The following is a 19,707-nucleotide window of genomic DNA, read 5'->3' on the forward strand; positions in this document are numbered from 1 at the left end:
TTGACTGAAATGTCATCTAAAATTTGCTGGGAGGTGTAATGGAGTGGAATTGAAGCAGATTAATTTTTTACAAGCAGTATTGAATGTCACCTTGTAGGTGGGAAAAATTACTAAACAGTAGAAGAACTCGTGCTTCCAGGTTCAGGTGACCCGCCAAGCTACCCTGAATCCCTGCGTCACTCTCTTGAAGGATAAAAGTTTATATTACAGTGAGGACAGTCGATGTTGTAGTTCTTGATTATTTTTTTTTCCCCATTATGTGATATTTCTTCTTCTCTCTTATTTTTGAAAATTATATGATCTCTAGAAAGCAGCATGTCAAAGAAAGTGGCATTTGGGGGGTACAGCGGGGTTTAGCAGTGCTATAGCCTTCCTACTGTGCATCGGTCCTTCTTGCTAGTTTCAACAACTCCATTAATGCTAGTCTGTGTTACATGTATAATAAATAAAGCGCACAAATCATCGTTCCACTTCCAGGTGCCTGTGGCATTAATTAGTCACTGAAACTTTGGTGTTGAGCTGTATGTCGTCACCAGCGTTCCTCGTTAGAATTGCAGCATGCCTCATACATTGATTCCCAATTTAAGCTATTCTATTAAATGATAAAGTATAAACTAACTTCTTGATTTATAGAAGGTGGTTATGCTTAGCCTTCTAGGGAGTTGCACAGTACTTAGTAGAAAAAACCCAACAGATTATACTAGTATCTGTTATTTAGCAGCACACTTAAATTGTTGGAAAAAGCACAACAGTTAGCACATCAGAAAGAGTCCATCATCTATGCTGGAAAGGAGGTAACATTTGAAGAAATGCGGTTACTAATATTAAATGTTTTATGCTCCCAGACTGACTGACTGAAAGGACCAATAACACTTAAATTGGGAGGAGGGAGGTAGGGAGAGGGGAGAAGAAGAAGTGAGGTGTAACTAGTGATTGATTTCTAATTTTTTTTTTTATATTCTGCTTATCTTGTACAAAACTATTATTTTAAAATGCAGGGAGGAGTGATAACATGAAACAACTCTGATAACTAATAAACTTTTTAGATTCTGCTTCATATGTTTACTTTTCATTAAATTTAGGGATGGTTGCAACTATGTTGTTGTGATTCAGTCTAACATTTATTTCTATCTGTTTTTCATATACAAAGGCATCGGGATGCCAGAAAATAAACTGTTAACGGAGAATTAACTTCTTTGGCACGCTTTCATACTTATCTTCCAAATTAAAGAAAATGAAATGGGCAGAAGCAGAGTGTAGATTACCTCCTTTTTGTCAAAAATGGTGGGAATTTGAAAATTAATAATAAAAAAGGGAACAGATGCAGTAACATGCCAGAGGGAGATTAATGTGGAGAGTAAAATCTGTGAGCAACAAAACTGAAGCAAACTGAATCAGTGGGAGGTGGTTGTACAATCAAAATCAGGATAAAAGAGAAATTACAAACAACCCTGCACTTGTCAAAGTAGTAGTAATGAAATCCTGACTCTGCCAGCAGCGAGAACCTGTGTTAGCACTTTGGGGTAAGGCCGGGAGCCGGGTGCCAGGTAGGAGGGCAGCGCGAGGCTGCTGGGCGGCAGCCATCGCGTGTGGAACAGATGGCGGGGAAAGCTGGCCGGGGAGGGGCTCCTTCGCAGAGCTAATCAGACAGTAACGGATAGGGCAGCTGGGAGGACTGACCACCGAGAGGCAAGCGGCGGGGTAGCTGCAGCCTTCCACGATGTGTGCAGTGGTGTGCCCGTCGGCCGGAGAGAAGACCTTGCAACGTCTTTTCCGTGCAGCGACCGCACAAACTTTGGAGGCGTGCGGCGGACCTCGCCCCGGGTTAGGGGAGAGGGGAGGTGCGGACCGGCCGCCAGGCTCCCTGCGCGGCCTGCTGGGCTTTGAGCACGTCCCGCCTAGGTGTATCGTGCCCCCTCCTACTTCAAAAATACGTGTGTCTGCTCTCAGTCCTGTCGCGCAATAAGGTTACGTGCTTTCGTATTTTATCGTAGCAGCATATTGAACGCAGAATGTGGCGATTGACAGAAATACAAAAGCACGTGGGTCCAGGGACGGATCCAGCAAGCCGATAAGAAAACTTTGCTCCTGTTGAAAGGGGGGAGAGCTGTAGGTCGGCACCTTCCCACAGGGTTGGGCCCCTCCGATGAATGAAACCAGTTTTCTGATGTTTTATTTTTGCTCAGAGGAGGCACTTCCCTCTTGATAAATGAGAGCTTGTGAGGAATGAATGGAGGTCCGAGCCTTCTGATCTTGAGTCACATGAATAATTTGACTCACGTAAGACGTAAAGATCAATAGGATTTCGTGTGCAAGTAAGAGGTAGTCATGTGCGAGAGGATTACGAGGTCATGCCCCATGTTAATGACTGTCAGCTTGAAAGAGAAATAAAAACAAAATTTTATCAAGGAAAGGGGGATGTAAAAACCTGACCTATTACTGCCCAGTTTTGTTTGATCGGGGTATGTGATACTTTTTTAGACAATTTCAACAGAGAAATCTACATCTCCTGCATCTGCTTTTTGAACTTGTATATCTCTCATCTGCAGAAGGTTTATGGCTTGGCTCAATTATTCGTTTTGAGCAGGGAGGGGAGGAAACATTACAGGGATTTGAAATAGGTGGTATAACATAGCCATATGCTATTTATGCAGCAGTTTCTGCAATAAATCTAATTTGGTGCTGTCAAAAAAAATTAGACTTATTTGGTATAGCAGCACATTAGTAAATGATTGTGGTAGCTTTCAAAGTTGTCATTTACTCTGCTTTACTTGCAATAGAATCTTGCAAAGCTTTTTTTCCCCTTCCTTTTCCCCCAAGCAACTCTGTGAAAAAGTCTCAGTTCTTTGTCCTGCAGCTGTAGAAACTGCAAATATTTCCACAACTGAAAAGGTCTTGCTTTAACGTAATTGAAGAAGGGGATGGAGAAAAGAATAACCTCTATTGTTAGCAATTATATGAATGTATAGGTGGAAAAATCAATAAGGCGGGGGGGGGATAAATTTCTCCCTTGCCTACAGGTTTTCATAGTGCAGCTGAAATTGTTTATCTGATTATACAGCATGTAGATAAATTAGCTGCTCTGCGTTATTATAGAAGGTAAAATATTTTACCTGCCATGATAAGACCATATGCTGCTTTACAAAGACTGATACTGAATGATTTGAAATAAATCGGCTCTGTCGTCTTCTGGCAGTGCCTTGTAGAAATTTCGAAGCTGATATACTTTGTGTCAAGATAATACACAATTATTTAAATATCTTTCTATTTTATCATTTAAACATATTTAAGATGATTGTACAAACATGTAAAGGCCACTGATGAGGTTTAAAAGGGAAAGAAAGAAAACATAAGTGAAGGAGTAAAGAATAAATCCAAAATGGTGTGTTAATTTTTGAATATGAAAGTCTTTTATAAATCACCTTTTTTCATTTTCAAATAGTTTAAGCATGGCTGACAATTTAATTTATTGTCCTACCATACAAATTTCTCAAGGAAAAGGTAATAATACATTTTCAGATTTTAGTCTTAGATTCATCTAAATTTTTCTCCATGGCACTTAAACTGCAACTGGTCACATCAAATTTCTCTAATGATTTCATCTTTTACACATCACATCAGGTTGTTGAGGCAGCCAAATTGCTACTGCATGTAGAGTGTGGTTCAGGAGCAGTGACAATACTTAAAGCGCTTTGGAGCAAGCAGTGAATTCAGATGAAATGCAGAAGAGACTAACTGCTGTAGAAAACAAACATCTTTATAAGGTCTTTGTTTTGAGCAGTTATTATTCAGCACTAACAGTAATAAGTTTATGCGTGTGTATCAAATATTTGCTTTGATCTCATTCAAATTAGGTTTTCTATTTGTGTGACTAATGACAACAGGATAATGATTTATTTTTTTGAACCATAAAAGTCTTTCAGTCAGTTGTATTCAAGGCTGCTGGATTTTTTGCTGAATTTGCTACTGGAAAAACGTTTCTGATTTTTATCTTTGTTTTTGACTTGTTCTAGGGCTTTTCCCTCAAGTGCCTCTGAAGGAAGCTAAAATGTACTTTTTCTATCAGCACTTGGTATTTGTGAACTTAAACAATTTTAAAAGCTGCCTTGTGCTTTCAAAAGTATATTTGAAGTTTTTTATTTTGTGCGGTCACAGTGATTGTTGGTTGGTTTTTGGTTTCGTTTTTTTTCTTCTGTGCAAGCCTTCTGCTCCTGAAATTCTTGCCTAGAAAAAAATTCAACAGAGAACCCAAAGGGTCCTCAGCTGGGGACTTTTATCAAACTTGACATTGAAGAGCATCAGCCTGTAGGTTGTCATCTCTGTAGAAGGTAGCTGGTGGATGGAGGAAGGAAGAAAAATCACCTGAGCACGCTAACTTTGGCTGCCTGGCTGCTCTGCTCACCCCCTTGCTCAGTGCCCTTGTGCCGGTGATTGGTCAAGGGGAAGGTGTGAGCTGGGAGATGCCTGTCCTGAGCGAGCAGACGAGCGCAGCCTCTGCTGTCGGCTACTTGACAGGGCTGACCTTCCCCTGGCTGTGCTGGCAGCGTGGCAAGCTTAATAGAGTGCCACTGTTGGTTGCCCCTGCGTTCCTGGTGGTTTGAGTATCAAACTACATTTTTGTAGAAATAGGAGCAACTGTTCTTGATTTAGCTTCTCCTTGTTGTTCAGTTGCCTTCTACAGGGCTTAAATCAAACTGGGGAATAAAAGTTTCTCTGTAATTAGGTGGGACACTGCTGCATATTCTTTTTGTTCCAGAGTTCCTCTGCTATTTCCAGTGCTTTTGTTCACCTGCATGTCATTTCCTATGGAAGAAGACCATAGCATCAGAAAACAAATGCAGGGACTAATCCCCATATAAGGGATATATCAGTATTAAGTTATTATTCAGCTAAACTTGTGCAGTATTTGTCAATGCAATTTTTATTAGAGTCAGATTCAGACCTAACATAAGTATAACTGCATTTCTGCTAATGAGATTGGATTACCTCCTGGATTTGCTCCCAGAAAGCTTTACTTTAAATTAATTTTTGGTAAAAGGGTAATAAAATGGGTGGTTTGTTATAATTGCTTACAAAACTTAAAATACGTATTTTATTTTTTGGTACTGTATTTAATCTAGGTGAGAGATTTCTTTTTTTTTTTTTTTTTAAAGGATACCCAAGGTATGCAGTGAAATTGAAAGGCATTTCTTATTTTAGAAGAATGAGACTGTTGAAGAGGTTGGTTAATAATTCAGGAGCTTGTGGTTATCAGAATGTATTCCTGAAAAGAAATATGGGCACAGGAATTGCTAAAAATAATGTGTCCTGTTGACAATATGAATTTAGTCTTAGCCCTGACAAAGAATCTTTACAATTTGTCTCAACGTGGAAAGCAGTATTTTAACAGAGTTGCATATGTGTGTTTTACAAGGATTGAAAACAGGAAAAAATATTCAGGATTTCTTTTTTTTTCTTAAACTGTGTTGCATTTGAAACATCAGTAGGTACGTTAAAAAAAAAAAAAAGGAAAAAAAAGATGCTGCAGATGAAATAATTTACAGTGAATGCTGTTGCTGCTTTAAGGTTTTACTGTAAACTTACTCATTCAGCTATTCCCATTTTCTCTTTGCATTTTTAGTCAGTATCTTTGTTACACAGTGTTAAAATGAGAGTCAAAAGCTTTCATGTATTATTTTATTTGTAATATTTTTATTAGCTTTTTCCACTTCTTTGCACAGCTCTGCAAGTCTTTCTCAGATTATGCTAGTCTTTGCAAGAAGGCACAGATATACGTATATGAAGAAAAACACATTAGCTGTTGGAGTTAACAAATGATTATTAAAATCTATTGTTTTGCTTCTGTATTATTTCTCCTATACCCCAAACCGATCTTCACAAATACAGGACTGTAAAGAACTTCATCTTCTGCTGGTTAGCAGAAGTGGATTTAAATCCACACCGACAGTTCATTTGACAATGACCTTGAGGGGCTTTGCTTCTTGAAGAAGAAAGCAGAAGCTTGCGGTAAACAAAGTTCACTTCTGACAGATGGATTGAATGACAGAAAGGTTGCGAGTGCCAGAATAGCCCTGGCAGAGGAGGAAATGTTCAGTGGAATCCAACAGGAGAGGAGGTGTGAACAGGTGCAGGGTTGCTGACGGAAGGGGAACCAGATGGAAGGAGCCAGAGCCAGTTTATTTAAAGGAAAAGGCAGAAAACACTGAAAGGCTGTGCGATCAGTGGCTAAAAGTGTGCATGGAAGAAGGTAAAAATTCACAAAGCAAAACTGCACAGTGGGATATCTAGCACTTAACGTAATGGTAGTAATTTGTGAGTTTCATTTTAAAGTTGCTATTGAAATACGTTTCTCCCTTACTCTTGACGGCATAAAGAAGAGAGATTTATAACTTGACCAGGGGGAAAAAAAAAAAACCACCACCAAAACCCTCAACTGCTATACTGCCTGTCCATTATTTCTAATACTAATGTGCAGACAGTTACAATCAGGATAATACAGAAATTATGCCACAGTTGACCAAACCAATAAAGGCGTATAAGGCTGGATTTTTATTTTAACTCACCTGTTCATATCTAGCTCCTGTGATATGTGGGTAGATAAACATGTCTTTTATCGGGATGTTTCTGTAATAGCTAAGCGAATCAACAACAGTCAAGTACAATGTAATGTTAGCACGGTATTTCTCATCTTTCTTGCTTTTGGTCACAAGTTTGTCAGTTTGCTGGAATGTGTGGTACCTTGCTGTAGGATGAGGGAGAAGTCTACCTTTTACCCTAGATCAAATTCCCGCAAAATCAAATATTGCCTTTCAAATTGTCATCCTGAAGAGCGCTTTGTTCTGTCAAATTGTTCTGCTTCTTCCCAAGCTGTTCATGTGAGGCTTGGTCCTTTGGAGGCAGAGAGGACTGTTCCTCAGTTGTTCTTAACTTCAGCAATAGTTGGGGAGAGTTGACAACTTCAAGGTATCAGGCCTATGGCAGCTTAACTGCAGGTTGCATGTCCAAACCTCATGTCTCTGAAAAATGTAGGTGACTGTTCAGCAGTCATTCATAGTGCATCAGTGATCTACTGGACCATTCAGCTGTGCTGATCTGATCCGTATCAGGTGTGAGCACACAGTCTCTTTCCTTTTGAATTAGCTAGAGCATGCAATGCAGTGTTTATGCTGACTTTATGCCAGCTGCAGTAGGACAGATGATACCTGATTCAGCATAAAGCTTGCTGGTACAAAGTTAACGTACCAAAAACATTGGGGTTTTTTGAACAAATTTAAATTGGCAGAGTGAGTTCATAGCAGATCAGGTATCTACATCATTTAGCTGCATCATTTTTTGATTCAACAGTATGAGCCTGATGGTAGGATTTACTGCATTAGCAAGCTGAGCCTTGGAGTACAGTTACAATTGTTTGAAGCTGGTCTAAGTCTATGCTGCTGCTGCAAAGGCAAATCGCATAATATGTGGCTATGTCTGATCACATACTGCCAGGCCCTTGCTTGTGCTGACACTGGAAGGAAGACAGGCACCCATATGATCGGGTGGTTCAGGGAATTAGTCAGTTTGAAAAAGCATCACTTGCTCCTCCAGAATAAGTTGCATGAGTGCTAACTATAAGAGGATGAGAAGAGGGACTGTACCTTATACTGGCAATGTTGCCTTAGACTGGCTTAAATCTGTCCTGAAGCTGCATCGTAAGAGACTGCTGGTGCCAAATTCAAGAATCACCATAAGTCAAGAGAACTACTCCTTTATTTTAAATATAGTGAAAATAATTTAAATAACTTTGTATATACAGAGCAAATGTCTGTAAAACCCTTCTATGGTAAGCAAACATTTCAACATTCAACCCTTTGTAAAAGTGGCTTGTGGAACAAAGATGGAATATTCCAGAGAAAGGGGCGCAGTACTGTGAAGTGCTTAGGGTTACTTACTAAGACTTCACCAAAAACACTTGTTCTCATGTTGCATCTTCCCACGCAACTTCTATTCTGTATTTAATTGTCTGTTTCTATAGGGACTTATCAGTCAAATAGTTCACAATCTAATGGTAATAACCACTGCAGGATGGGTGTTTACTTACAAGGTACGTATCTTGCTGGCAAGGCTTATAGATGTGCCAGAAAAATCAGATTTTGGTTCTAAGTCAGTATATTTGACCTAATGTGAGATGTTAATTACTGTTAGAGGCGCTCTTTTTTTTCTTCTCTAACAATGAAATAGAGGGCAGTTAATGATAATATTTAGTTGTGCCTTGGTATACAGAGAACTATCCAGATTGAAAAGTAGTTATTGTCTGCATTGAGGAACTGGCAGTTTTCTGTATATATCTTTTGAAGGCAAAACACCAAAAGAATAAAATCATGTTATAGGCTAGGTATTTGCAAATTCTTTCTTTTATGCTGAATTTAAAGTAAGAAATCCAATCCTTTCATTTTGTTAACAGATCTAGTAGATAGAAGTAGAGATTAATATACCACCAGTTATGTATATACTCAAGTCAAGTCAACTATATTCAACCTTCTTTATATGATATATACTTTCATAGGAGTAACGCTCTGTGTCTCTCAGTTCCTATGCCCTTACCACTTTTCATCTTCCTCATGCCCATCAATATCTCCAGTTAGTGATAATTTTGAAGTAGTTTTCAAGCACAGCAAGTACTCAGAAATAGAGTAGGAATTTTTTCATGTACAGCCATTAATGTATAATATCCGCTGATGCCTCAGGTAGGATGTAAAGGGCAAAGTGGAAGTTTTAGACTTAGCATTTTATTGTTTCTGTAGACCTCCTAGTATTACATAAAGTGCAAATATATATAAAAGTTACAAGGTGGTTCCAATGGTGTAGCTGCCCTCTAAATAGAGAAAGCTGGAAAAACATTCTAGCGGGAACAAGAAAGTCATATGCACTAATTTCCATTTCAGCAAAATTGAAATTCTCAAAAAAGAAAATAGAATGTAGTGTAACAAGTTGACATTATTTGGATTCTGGGAATGGGGATACAGTTGGGTAATTGGCATTGTGGGGACAATGGTTTTAAGGTAATTTGTCAAATAATTGTGGTTAGACTCTTGACAAAGTGGGAAATGTGGACAGAGTTTAATCTTTTCTTGTTTTCTCCCCCAAAAGTGTTTCTTGTATTTTGAGGTGGTTTTGTGAAGTAGTAGTAGCCTGACAGAGCTGTCTTTTTCCAGTCTTTTATTTCAGGTAGGGTAGTAAAAAGTTGCTTGTTGGTTCACTAACATACTTTAAAGGTATTTCTGCTTTAAAGTTATTTCTGTAACAGCTTCTAGCCTTCCAGATCCACATTTAAAGAGCTGAATTATTTTGAATGCTTCATTTTTTACCACTTTTAAACCCTTGGCCTTTGCATAACTTTTCTAATTGCTTGTAGTAGGTTCTGCTTCACATGATTATGGGAAGATAACTGACATTTCATTATTTTAGGAAACTCTCTGTATCTCCCAACTAATGTAACTGGGCACCTTACACTGTAAAAACAAAAATTAAGATTTCTCTAAAATTTTTTCTTAAAAGCCTCAATTCTCACAAATAGGACCACATGCATCCTTAACAATGACGCAGTCCTCCAATTCTACCAATTAAATTAATAATTAGATCTCTGCAAAATTTGACCATGCAAATGTAGATTGTGCTGAAGCTCACCAGACACAGTGTGCTGGCTGGGGCAGTTTCCAGAAAGTTGAGCTTTCTGCTGAGAAGACCTGGCAGCCGGCTCCAGAATCAGTATCCGGTCAGCTCCCAGAAACAGACGTAAAGAGCAACTCAGTGGGTAATTCCCACAATGGGATGCAGGAAGGGCAATTTTTCAGCTCCTTGGAGAGGTTTAAAGAAATGACCTGACCGTGATGCTTTTAAAAGGTATTTCTACATAGTTCTTGCACAAGCATGCACATGTGCATCTTTTCTTATTTATTTTTTGACATAAGAACATTCATTTCATGCCTCTCCTTCTGCCGTGTAAAAGCATCAAGATCTGTAAAATCCAGCCAGTCCAAACATGCTGTGGCGGATTTACACGTGCACTGAAAAAATCAAAACCTTTATTACAAAAAGTTGGATGGCAAGAAATCTAGTGTTTTATAAGTGGAAACTAGGAAACACTGTCCAGCTATGTCCTCAGTCATAGCAATCCTAGGTATTAACAAGGACCTATTAGATGAAAATACATAGGCCTTACAAAGGAAGATAATGAAAACAATCAATGCTAAACAAAAGGTTCCTAGAAGCCTGACTTAAGGGAAAGGGAGAAATCTTGTGACCCTGAGTCTTATTATTGACTTGATCCAAACATATAGGCAAGGTACATGTTCTAGAGCTCTGTTAATTTAGAAGGTGTGGAAATAATAGTTTTGAATCATAGCTACACTTAAAACCAGCGTTTACATACTTACCTGCAGAATTTGGGGTCTTACTGTGGTGTATTTCCTTACTTAAATATTTGAAAATACTAAGACTTCAGATAGCATAAGATAAAACTCTGTAAACGCAGTCTCCATTATAAATAGCTGAATAGGATACTGCAGTGCTGTTAAATTGAAAGGCAGGTCTGAAAGCAGTTTTAGGAGTTTTACATTAACAGAGAAAATTATTTAAGACCATTCCTGGGGAGAATGACGTCTTAGTAAATTGTATTTTTTTTTTTCATATTTGCAAAACAACCTTTAGGCTTGTCTGCTGACCTGAAGAAAAAAAAAGAGCCCTTATCCCTTTGTGTATGACATACTTATGAAGATACATATGGAGGACAGAGGGAAGAAATTTGTGAAGTGTTCTGACCCAACATATGATCTTATTCTATATACATTCTTTTATGACCTTTATCATTGTGGTATTTGAATGCCTTCTGATAGTAAAGTAAGAGACTGCAAACATTTTTTTTGTTTCCCCTTGCAGAATAGGGTAGGTATTGTGACCTCGTTTCAGGTTTTATTCTTCTTTTTTTTTTTTTTTTTTTTTACTGTGAATGTTGCTATGTGGGTTTTGGGGGGGGGGGGGGGGGTTCCCCCCTGTAGCCTGACAGAAGAACAAGGATATACTCTGATTTTCCATTCTTCCCTTGACACTTGTAGCTGAAATAATAATATGAAATAACCTATGAGAAGATGGTTCAGAAAGCTCCTTGTAATGGACAGTTCACTAGACCTGTATCGTGGAAGGCTTGTAAAGTAAACTGCATAAAACATTGCTGGGCCTTTGTACCCAAAGCTATTGGCTAAAATCTTTAGAGTTCCTAATACATGTAGGCTTTCAAATCCTATTTTCAAAAGTGTTCTAATTGATTTGAGTGCCCCCAGGCCAGATTTTGTTAAAGATACTGGGAATTAAGTGCTTGGGTACCTTCTCAAAACTGTTTTTCCATTTGGTGTATAGAAGCTTGTGCTACACATTTAGTTTCAAAAGTACTGGGAGAGGAAGCCCATTTCTTCTGGAAGAGCTGAGGGAGCCCTCAGCCGAGGGCTTTCGCTCTTCTGACGGGATTTGTTGTGCAGTAGTTCACAGTGCTGGCCCACTTGGCTACCTGTTATCTGGGAAGAGGTCCGTGCTCAACCACTGAGACAGGTAGCAAAAGCATCAGTGTTAGGCTCGACTGGTCCTCTTGCTGCCCAAGTATGAGTGTTGATGCTGAGTACCAGGACTGGTCATTATTTAGACCAACAGTCTTATTAGTTCAGATACCTCAAATGTTTGAAACACTAAATGCCTTAATAATTTATGAAGTCCAGTTTCAAGTAAGTATATATGAAAGCCTAAAATATTTTATAACTACATTTTTAACTATAATTAATAAGAAATGAAGACGTCAAAAATAAGGTTATGATAACCTCGTGTGCCACTGAACTGAGATAATTGCTAGAGTATTTTAAGTTGTCCAGTTAAGTTCATAGTCCTTACTAATGGATCCATTAGCTTTTTACAAAATGCCACATGTTGATCTCATGGAAAAATCAAATAGTCAATATAGGAAGAATGGTTGCTTTACATCATAGTTGCTTTGTCAGAATTACTGGCAACCTCCAGTCAGAGGCCTAATGTTACATTGAGACTCATCCTGTATTTTTTCATTTTGTATCTTTACTGTTACCAAAGCAAAGAGACTCTTGCAGAAATACCTGCTATTGAACTGCATTGTGAAATTCAAAATTTTATCAATCTAAGTTCTGTTCTTTTATAGTCAAAAATCGACGAGCTATTATTTATGTCAAATATGACTGGTTTTTACATCCTTCCTTCTTTACTGTGAAGCCATTTGGCAGAGAGCAGTCTTCTATTGAAAAATGGATCTGTGATCCAGGTTTTGTTTGTTAGTGGTGGGAAAGGGGGTTTTTAATTAAATTCAGTGGCTCAAATTCAGCCAGCATACTCTTATGTTAGCTTTGAGGTCAAAGTGAATTTTCACTTCATTTTCAGCACGGATTTTTTTTTAAGGTTTGCAAGTGATGGCAATCTTCTTTCTCCTGTGCTATAACCTAGTTTACTGCACCCTTTGTTTTGTCAGGAATATTTAGATAGCATAGCTTTCAGTCACTGCAAACCGATATCCAGTTCATTGAGATATGTGAACAAGTTAACTAAGTAGGCTGCTCTTGACAGCCATTAACTCAGGCTCAAAACAATCAGTGTTTAGAACTAAAATCACTGTGCAAAACTTGAACTTCAGAACAGGGCTCAAGGAGAGCTTGAGCTTGCCTCCGTGTGAATGAGTCTTTGGTTGCTTCTGACTTTACGGCACAAAAATGAAAGTCACTGTGAGTTCAATGCTTCTGCTTTAGTAAAACTGATCAATGTTAGGGCCAAATCCAGAATTATTATCAGATAGGCATTTATTTAGTGTTTTACAATGGATACTATGTGAAAGAACTATAATTTTTGCTACTGTCTCCAATTTTGATTCGGTGTTTGCATTCTAGTAGAGAACAGGCTGCTACAGTTTAACCACTCTGGCCCCTTTCTTTGATACCTATAGATGACGCTTTAAAAGTTCTGGTACAATTAATCTTTAGCTGTCATTTCTGATTCAGATCTTAACTGTGTCATTAAAACTAGGCTGTTGTTGCTTGGCTTTACATTGTCTCTGTGCTTTCCTTCAGTCAGTATGAGAAATACTGAGGTTTTTGTAGGAGGAAACTCCTGATATCTTAACACTAATGGTGGAGGGGTATAACTGTTTCCTTCTGTCTACAGTCCATAGCTTTTCTTTTTCGTAAATCAAGCTCCCCTTCTTTCACAATTCAGAGTAATTGCCAATAAGCAGCCAGTGTCAAACCTTCTAAAATTCCTGCAGTATTTGCTGGTTGTAGCAGGAATGTTACCAATAGTTCCTGAAATCTTTTGGGCTGCCTTCTGCGTGTTTTATTCATGGTTGTTTTTTGGGGTTGTTTGGGTTTTTTTTCTTTTTTCTCTGTTATGTAAAATGTGTTGGGGGAATTTTCTGTAGGAGGGCAGAGAGATTGAACTTAGAGAGCAGGGAAGATGTCAGCTCAAGGTGTGGGTGAAAGACTTGCCATTCAGTTTAGACAGCTTTGGCTACAGGAAATTTTTTTGTTCTTCAGCAGCTCTAGGCACCTCAGATATTGCTCTTTATGTGGCACTGGTTGTGTCTCAATCCCAGAATTTTCTAGGTGCTAAGATTGAGACTAGTCAGCTACCCTTCTGCGTAAGACTTACGTGTGTTTTCCTAGTCTTATAGTTGAGCTCTTATCCACTGTACAGACTCTGTTTTCACCTACCCCGTATATGCTTCAGCCGTAGGGAACTCACCATGCATCCGTGGTTTCTGAGCTCCTGCTAGTTTGCTCTTTACAGTAAGTAGCACAGGTGAGTGGCTTTTTTGGATGGGTCCCCTTAGCAAGAGAGTGTTTCTGGTGGCAGCAGATTGTCCATTTATTTTGAACTTGACTGTTAGCATGTGTTTGACAGGATGGACCCTAGCAATGAGGAATGGACCTTTACAGGCTTGCCTTGGTAGCTTGAGCTGTGCAGCTTGATACATGCTGAAGGCTATCCCCAGCAGAATGCTAGCCAGCCAGCTGTGTGCCAGATGACAGCACAGCACCCAACCACACACAGCCATCTCACATGAGCCACTATTAAATAAAATACTGTGCTACTGCCACTTCCTTTAGCTGAAAGTGTCTGGGGGATGTGTTAGGTGTGCTGGTGCATTTTAGGGGGGGGGAGGGTTTGAGCAGTCCGGTGCTCATGACAACTGTCTGAAGGTAAAAGATGTTTGGAAGTGGGGAAGGGGTTTAAATAGACTGGTTCCCAGCAAATATGGAAAGATTTTTCATAGTAATGCTTTCCATATTTGGAGCTTACACTTAGGAAATGATGCAAGCATCACTCCTTAGGATAGCCCCAATATGGTTACAAAGTAATTCTGAGAATGATGTGATAAAGTGCAGGTCAATGTATGAAACTTCCTTAAAAAATGTGCTTTGTTTCCTTAACGCTATAATATCCTTGCTATCTAAATGTATTTTGTGTCAAATCATTCTCAGTCTTACCTCAGAAAAAGCTGCCTGTGATTTCAAAGGGAGTTTTGCCTAAGGTAGGGCTTGCAACATCAGGACCAGGAATTAGTGTAATGTGACCCACCATTTGTATTGCTTTGGGGTAAATTTAAGAGAGAAGATTTAACATTGTGTGTGTCATGCTGAGATATTGCAATATCTCGGATGGGTTATTAGGCACCAATCCAAAGGTTAAGTGCAGCGACCACATGAGATGTGGCTTTATCCTTACATGATCTATGCCCGTGTTCTGTTTTGTAGTCCCCTGAAATAGGTATTATCCCTGGAATAAAACAACATGTTTATAAGACTCTATTGAAACCTATCCCAAGCTATTAAATGTCATTTCAGTAGAAAAGTGTGTGCATATATGTCATCTGAAATCTAGAAATCAATCCTTGTAATGTGTGAACTCGCTGAAATTTTGAATCTGGATCCTAGTGTGCACCAGATAAATATTCACGACCTTTGGGAAAGTCTAGATATAAATTTGCAGTTTAGGACCTTTTCTAATTTATATGCATATATCTTTTGGGGTTTTTATTTTCCATGCTGTTTTTGCTTGGCTTGCATTAAATAAAATGCTTCAATGGAGTGTGGTAGTCTAGCATTTGTTTTGCCTCAGGAGTAGATTGCCCCATCTTGCATATCTGGTCAAGTAAATTGCTCTCTTGCTTGTGTACTTTGATAACAGTACTGGGCTTTAGACCTTCCTGTACAACCCCCCAGTGAGCAGAAGCACAAGGGGCTGGGCCTGTGTGGTGCTAACAGTCTCCTCTATTGTAGTGGATGCATTCATCTCCTATTTACATAAATTAATAGTTAAAACTTGTTTGGTTGCTTAAAAAAACTCATTAAGCTTTCAGAGTAGCTGTATTATGAGCACTGTGGCAATCACTCCCATTGACTCATCTCCTGCTGGTTCACTGGGAACCAGTCCATCTCAGGGTCAGGTCCCTAAGCTTCATTGCAGAATTAAATAAATAGCATTTAAAAGAAAATGCAAATAATCTGTTCAATGCAAAGTGGATGTTGGGGAACTTCCTTATGAAAAAGAAGTTGTGTTCAAAATTTTTAAAAACAAAATCTTATTTCTGTCTGAAAGGCTAACTTTCGCTGAGGAAATAAATCGTATTTTTTATCCATTTTCTACTAGTCACTGGAGAATGTTTGACATTATATGAACTGACCTTTTTCCTCTTGCAACCTGAAGTGGGAGGAGAATGTTTAATGTGAAAAGCTTGGCCGGATTTTTTTTTTGTTAATTTGAATGTTCTGCTTTGCCTTTTTAATTTACCATCTTCAGTATATGATTTTTATTTTTCTTTATTTCCTATTTGGGTTTTTTATAGATTGGAGAAAGAGAGCATTCAGCAAAGCATTAGCAATGAAGCAAAGGCCCGAGCCCTTCAGGCCCAGCAAAGAGAGCAGGAGCTGACACAGAAGATGCAGCAAATGGAGGCCCAGCATGAGAAAACTGGTAGGTGGTAGGGAAAGATTAGAGCCTGGGCACTCACTCACAAGCCAGGCCCACGCCTTACTGTGAAATGACATCAGGAACACCTGTAACCTTTGGCTGGCCGAAGGGAGCAGATGCTAACTACACCGGAGATTCCGAATTACATATTAGTTAGCGTTTAAAAGAGAAAATGGAAAGTATTGCCCACTGTCTGTTGATTTCAGAGTGCTGCTCTCACATCTGTTGCACCATCTGGATTATGAGTTTATTTACCTGTGTTCAAGAAACGGAAAGCTGAGAGAGACCACAACAAAGTAGAAAAACAAAGGGCTTGTTTTTGGCTGGATTTTCAGGCACACATGTTATATAAAGAAAATAGCATCAGAAGCTCTGCGGGAAATGCTCTGAGCTTACAGTTAAAGTCTCCTGAATAGCATTGAACAGTTCCCACAGTACACACATTATAGCTACTCTAAAAGCTTAATGAGTTTGCTTCGGCATCCAAACTGGAGAAAAGCTTTAGCCATTAATCGGTTCTTAATTCACTGTCGCAGCTGGATGTAATTCACTGGCTCCAAATTGATATGTTCCTTTATTTAATCTTTGCAGCCTCAAACATTTTTAGCATTACCATGTGCCCCCCCACACACCCTCAATCTAGAATAAAGATGTTTAATCCGTTGCATACTTCAGGTTCTCATAATAGGAGACTTCCTTGCATTGACTTAGCTGATCAATAACTTCTAACCTTTAATCTGGAAGCAAAATGGGTTTTCCAAACAAACAAAAAAAGCCTTTTGTTATTGTGAAGTACTATGCCAACGATATTAATAAAGGTACATATTATAAGCAAAAAAAGAAATTTTTAGAGAGGAAATCTCTAACGCCTGAGCATGGAAAGGAGGAGGAGTTTCAGCTCTTACAGAACATGGTATATTCATATGTTTGATAAAATCCCATTTTTTACCCACCAGTCCTGCAATACCTTTAGAAAAATGATGTAGCCTGTATTAATCCTAAGCAGTGTCAGATAATACCTCAGGTAGCAGGCACATTTATATCTGCCATCTGATTCTTCTGCCTTTTTTGCAGCATTATCACAGTACTAGAGGACCTTTCCATGTGTTCAGGGAATGCAAACAGCTATGTTATGGCTTCTGTCTACACAGTAGGAAAAGATAAGAAGTGCTCAGAATAATTTTTTCCCTACTCTAGCCAGCACATCTGCATATGACCGAGTGTAATTTTTCACAAGAGATGTGTAGTTTACCCTCCTGGTGCATAAATTGTCCCAGTATACAAAAATGAAACAACATTAAGGCTGAGTTTGTTTTTGTATATCTCTAAGTAGGATTAGGAGGAGTTGAAAATGGTAGTAATTTACTATGTACAGAAGGAAACCCTTGTGTATTATGACCCTACACACATACAAGGAATTTGGGTAACAGTGGTGTCTCTTTCTCTGATTTTAAAAGCAGAAATCAAGAAACATAATTTTGCAATATCTTCCTTTTGAAAGAATAAAGATGCTTGATTTCTAGGTCATGAGTTTTGGTGCAGCCCAAACTGATAGTAACTGAAAATTAATGTATAAAATGGTTTCACTGCAACTGTCACTGGACAATAAGTCTGTATCATATCATTAAAGAGAAAAAAATACATTAATCATAGAAGTGCAGGACCCAGTAAATAAAAGAACTGCTTTTTTAAGGAGAGAATGAAATGAGTCTACAGTGTGAGTGTTTGGGTTGCCAGTGTATCCTCTGCACCAGTTGAGCAAGCAAAAGGCTGCTAAGGCATGGCTTGCCAGTTTTATTCCTCGCACAAATGTCAATGAACTTCCAGCTAAAAAGCAAAACCACCAGATTAGATATGTAGTCTTTATGGTGCTTCTTCTTAAACAAGACCTGATTCAGTGGCAACATCGCTTTAACACTTTAGGCTAGCTTATTCTGACATAGAGCCTTTATTTGGTGAATGATGATGTTGTAATTCCATGTCCCACTAGCTGAAGTTTAAAAAACATACCAAAACCAGAAGGATCTAGAGGAAAGAACTTAATAATATATAAAACTGCTTCTAAATTATCTATAAATTTATATAATTGTAAAATAAATTTCTAGTTTTATAATTTTATAATTTCTAGTAAATGAACTGGATTCGTTGCTGACCTCCCAGAATACATTCATAGCAAAATTAAAGGACGAATGTTGTATGTTGGCAAGGAAGTTGGAACAAATGTCAGAAAAATACAGGTTAGTATCTTTTTCTTATCCTGTCCCTTTTATTATTAGGACATGCTTCCTTATTTTTTGTATTTGTATTTTAATATTTATTATTATTCACCTTGTCCCAGGTATTACACATCATCTCAATATAAGATATGCCACTTAAGAAACATGGATGGATTTTTATCCAAGGCAATTCTATTTTTCCGCTTTTCAGATTATGTTTCTGGCTATTACTTCAAATTTCTTAGACAATGCCAATGTAAAAATTGCATACTATTTTCTTCCTGATGTTCATATTCTTAATATGAGGAGTGGAAAATTGTTAACAGAGCTACAATTCGAATTTATCTGAAATTATGTGAAAAATACTAGATATTTAAAGTTCTCAAAACTGTAGTCTGTTGGTTTAATTATTTACTTAAAGCTCCTTTCACAATACTACACACTGAATAATTATCTCTGAAATAATTGTCGTCAAAATTGCTTGTCATTGAAGCTCTGATTCTGCTGCCGCTTGTTATGTGGTGCTCTTGTTAAAATCAATAGCAGGTCTAAATACAAAGCCATTAAAAATTCAGGAATAGAACAAAACCTGGAAGCGATAACTGGTTTAAATAAATACAAAAGTGTGGAGGTATCTATTTAAAAGTTCTATAGGATAGGACTATCTTTTTAAAGAAAAAATTATGAATTTTGTAGTTCTATACTAGTAAATCATTTGATTTTACATTTTTAAGTGTGAAAATAGTCTCTGAAACTTTCTGCAGGATTCATATTTAGAGTAGTAAACAGGACTTAAGTGGTGGGTTGGCATTCTGCAACTTCTGTAAATTTAATGCGAAGTGAATTTGGTAATTAAGGGTGGGATTCATCTCGCATGGCTTATGTGAAGTAAGGAAAACACTCAGCAAAGATAAAATTGGTTTTCAAGATAGTATTCTTCTGCTGGGTGGATTCAGTCATCCTGTTGAGGTAACACAACAGGGGCAACACTCACTCAGGGAGAGGGCTCGTTTATCCCAGTATCCTGTTTCCAGGAATGGTCAAAGGGGAATGATATAAGTAATGACATATATACATACATATATATAAAAAAAAAAAAAAAAATGATGCTTCCCACAGGTACTGCCTCCACTGCCCATCCTACTTTCCACTGAATATAAAGTGTTGACTAGCTGTTAAGTGGCTGAAGTTGGGAGATGAATCCCATCCAGAGTATTTGGGGAAAAAATGAGAAACTTGAAATATAAACGATCTTCCCTTGCAAATGTTGTGATGGGTACTTGAGAGAGAAGCAAACAGAATTTTTCTTCTGAAAAAGCAGAGCTCCTCTGCTAAAGTAATACAAAATCTAAATAGATTCAAATCATATTATTATTCCAGCAATAAAAATGCACACAGACTTTGTTGCTAGAGCTCACAGTCACAGACTAGTAACTGTAAAAGGATGAAGGAAAGACAGAAAACATACTGTGAAAACACA

At 38.2% G+C, this 19,707-nt stretch overlaps 1 protein-coding gene across 2 annotated transcripts in view; it reads left to right on the forward strand.

Moving 5' to 3' along the window:
- The window catches only part of SDCCAG8 (SHH signaling and ciliogenesis regulator SDCCAG8), a 119,563-nt gene that overhangs the window by 50,934 nt on the left and 48,922 nt on the right, over positions 1–19,707 (forward strand). Inside the window, exons 14-15 of one of the 2 annotated variants that reach the window (XM_076334210.1) lie at positions 15,887–16,014; positions 18,140–18,248. The exons of the other annotated variant lie outside the window; for it this stretch is intronic. Coding sequence (XP_076190325.1) covers positions 15,887–16,014; positions 18,140–18,248 — 237 coding nt within the window. The remainder of the gene's footprint in view (positions 1–15,886; positions 16,015–18,139; positions 18,249–19,707) is intronic. 2 annotated transcript variants of the gene reach the window in all.

Source organism: Aptenodytes patagonicus, chromosome 3 (assembly GCF_965638725.1).
Source record: "Aptenodytes patagonicus chromosome 3, bAptPat1.pri.cur, whole genome shotgun sequence".
NCBI lineage: Eukaryota > Metazoa > Chordata > Aves > Sphenisciformes > Spheniscidae > Aptenodytes > Aptenodytes patagonicus.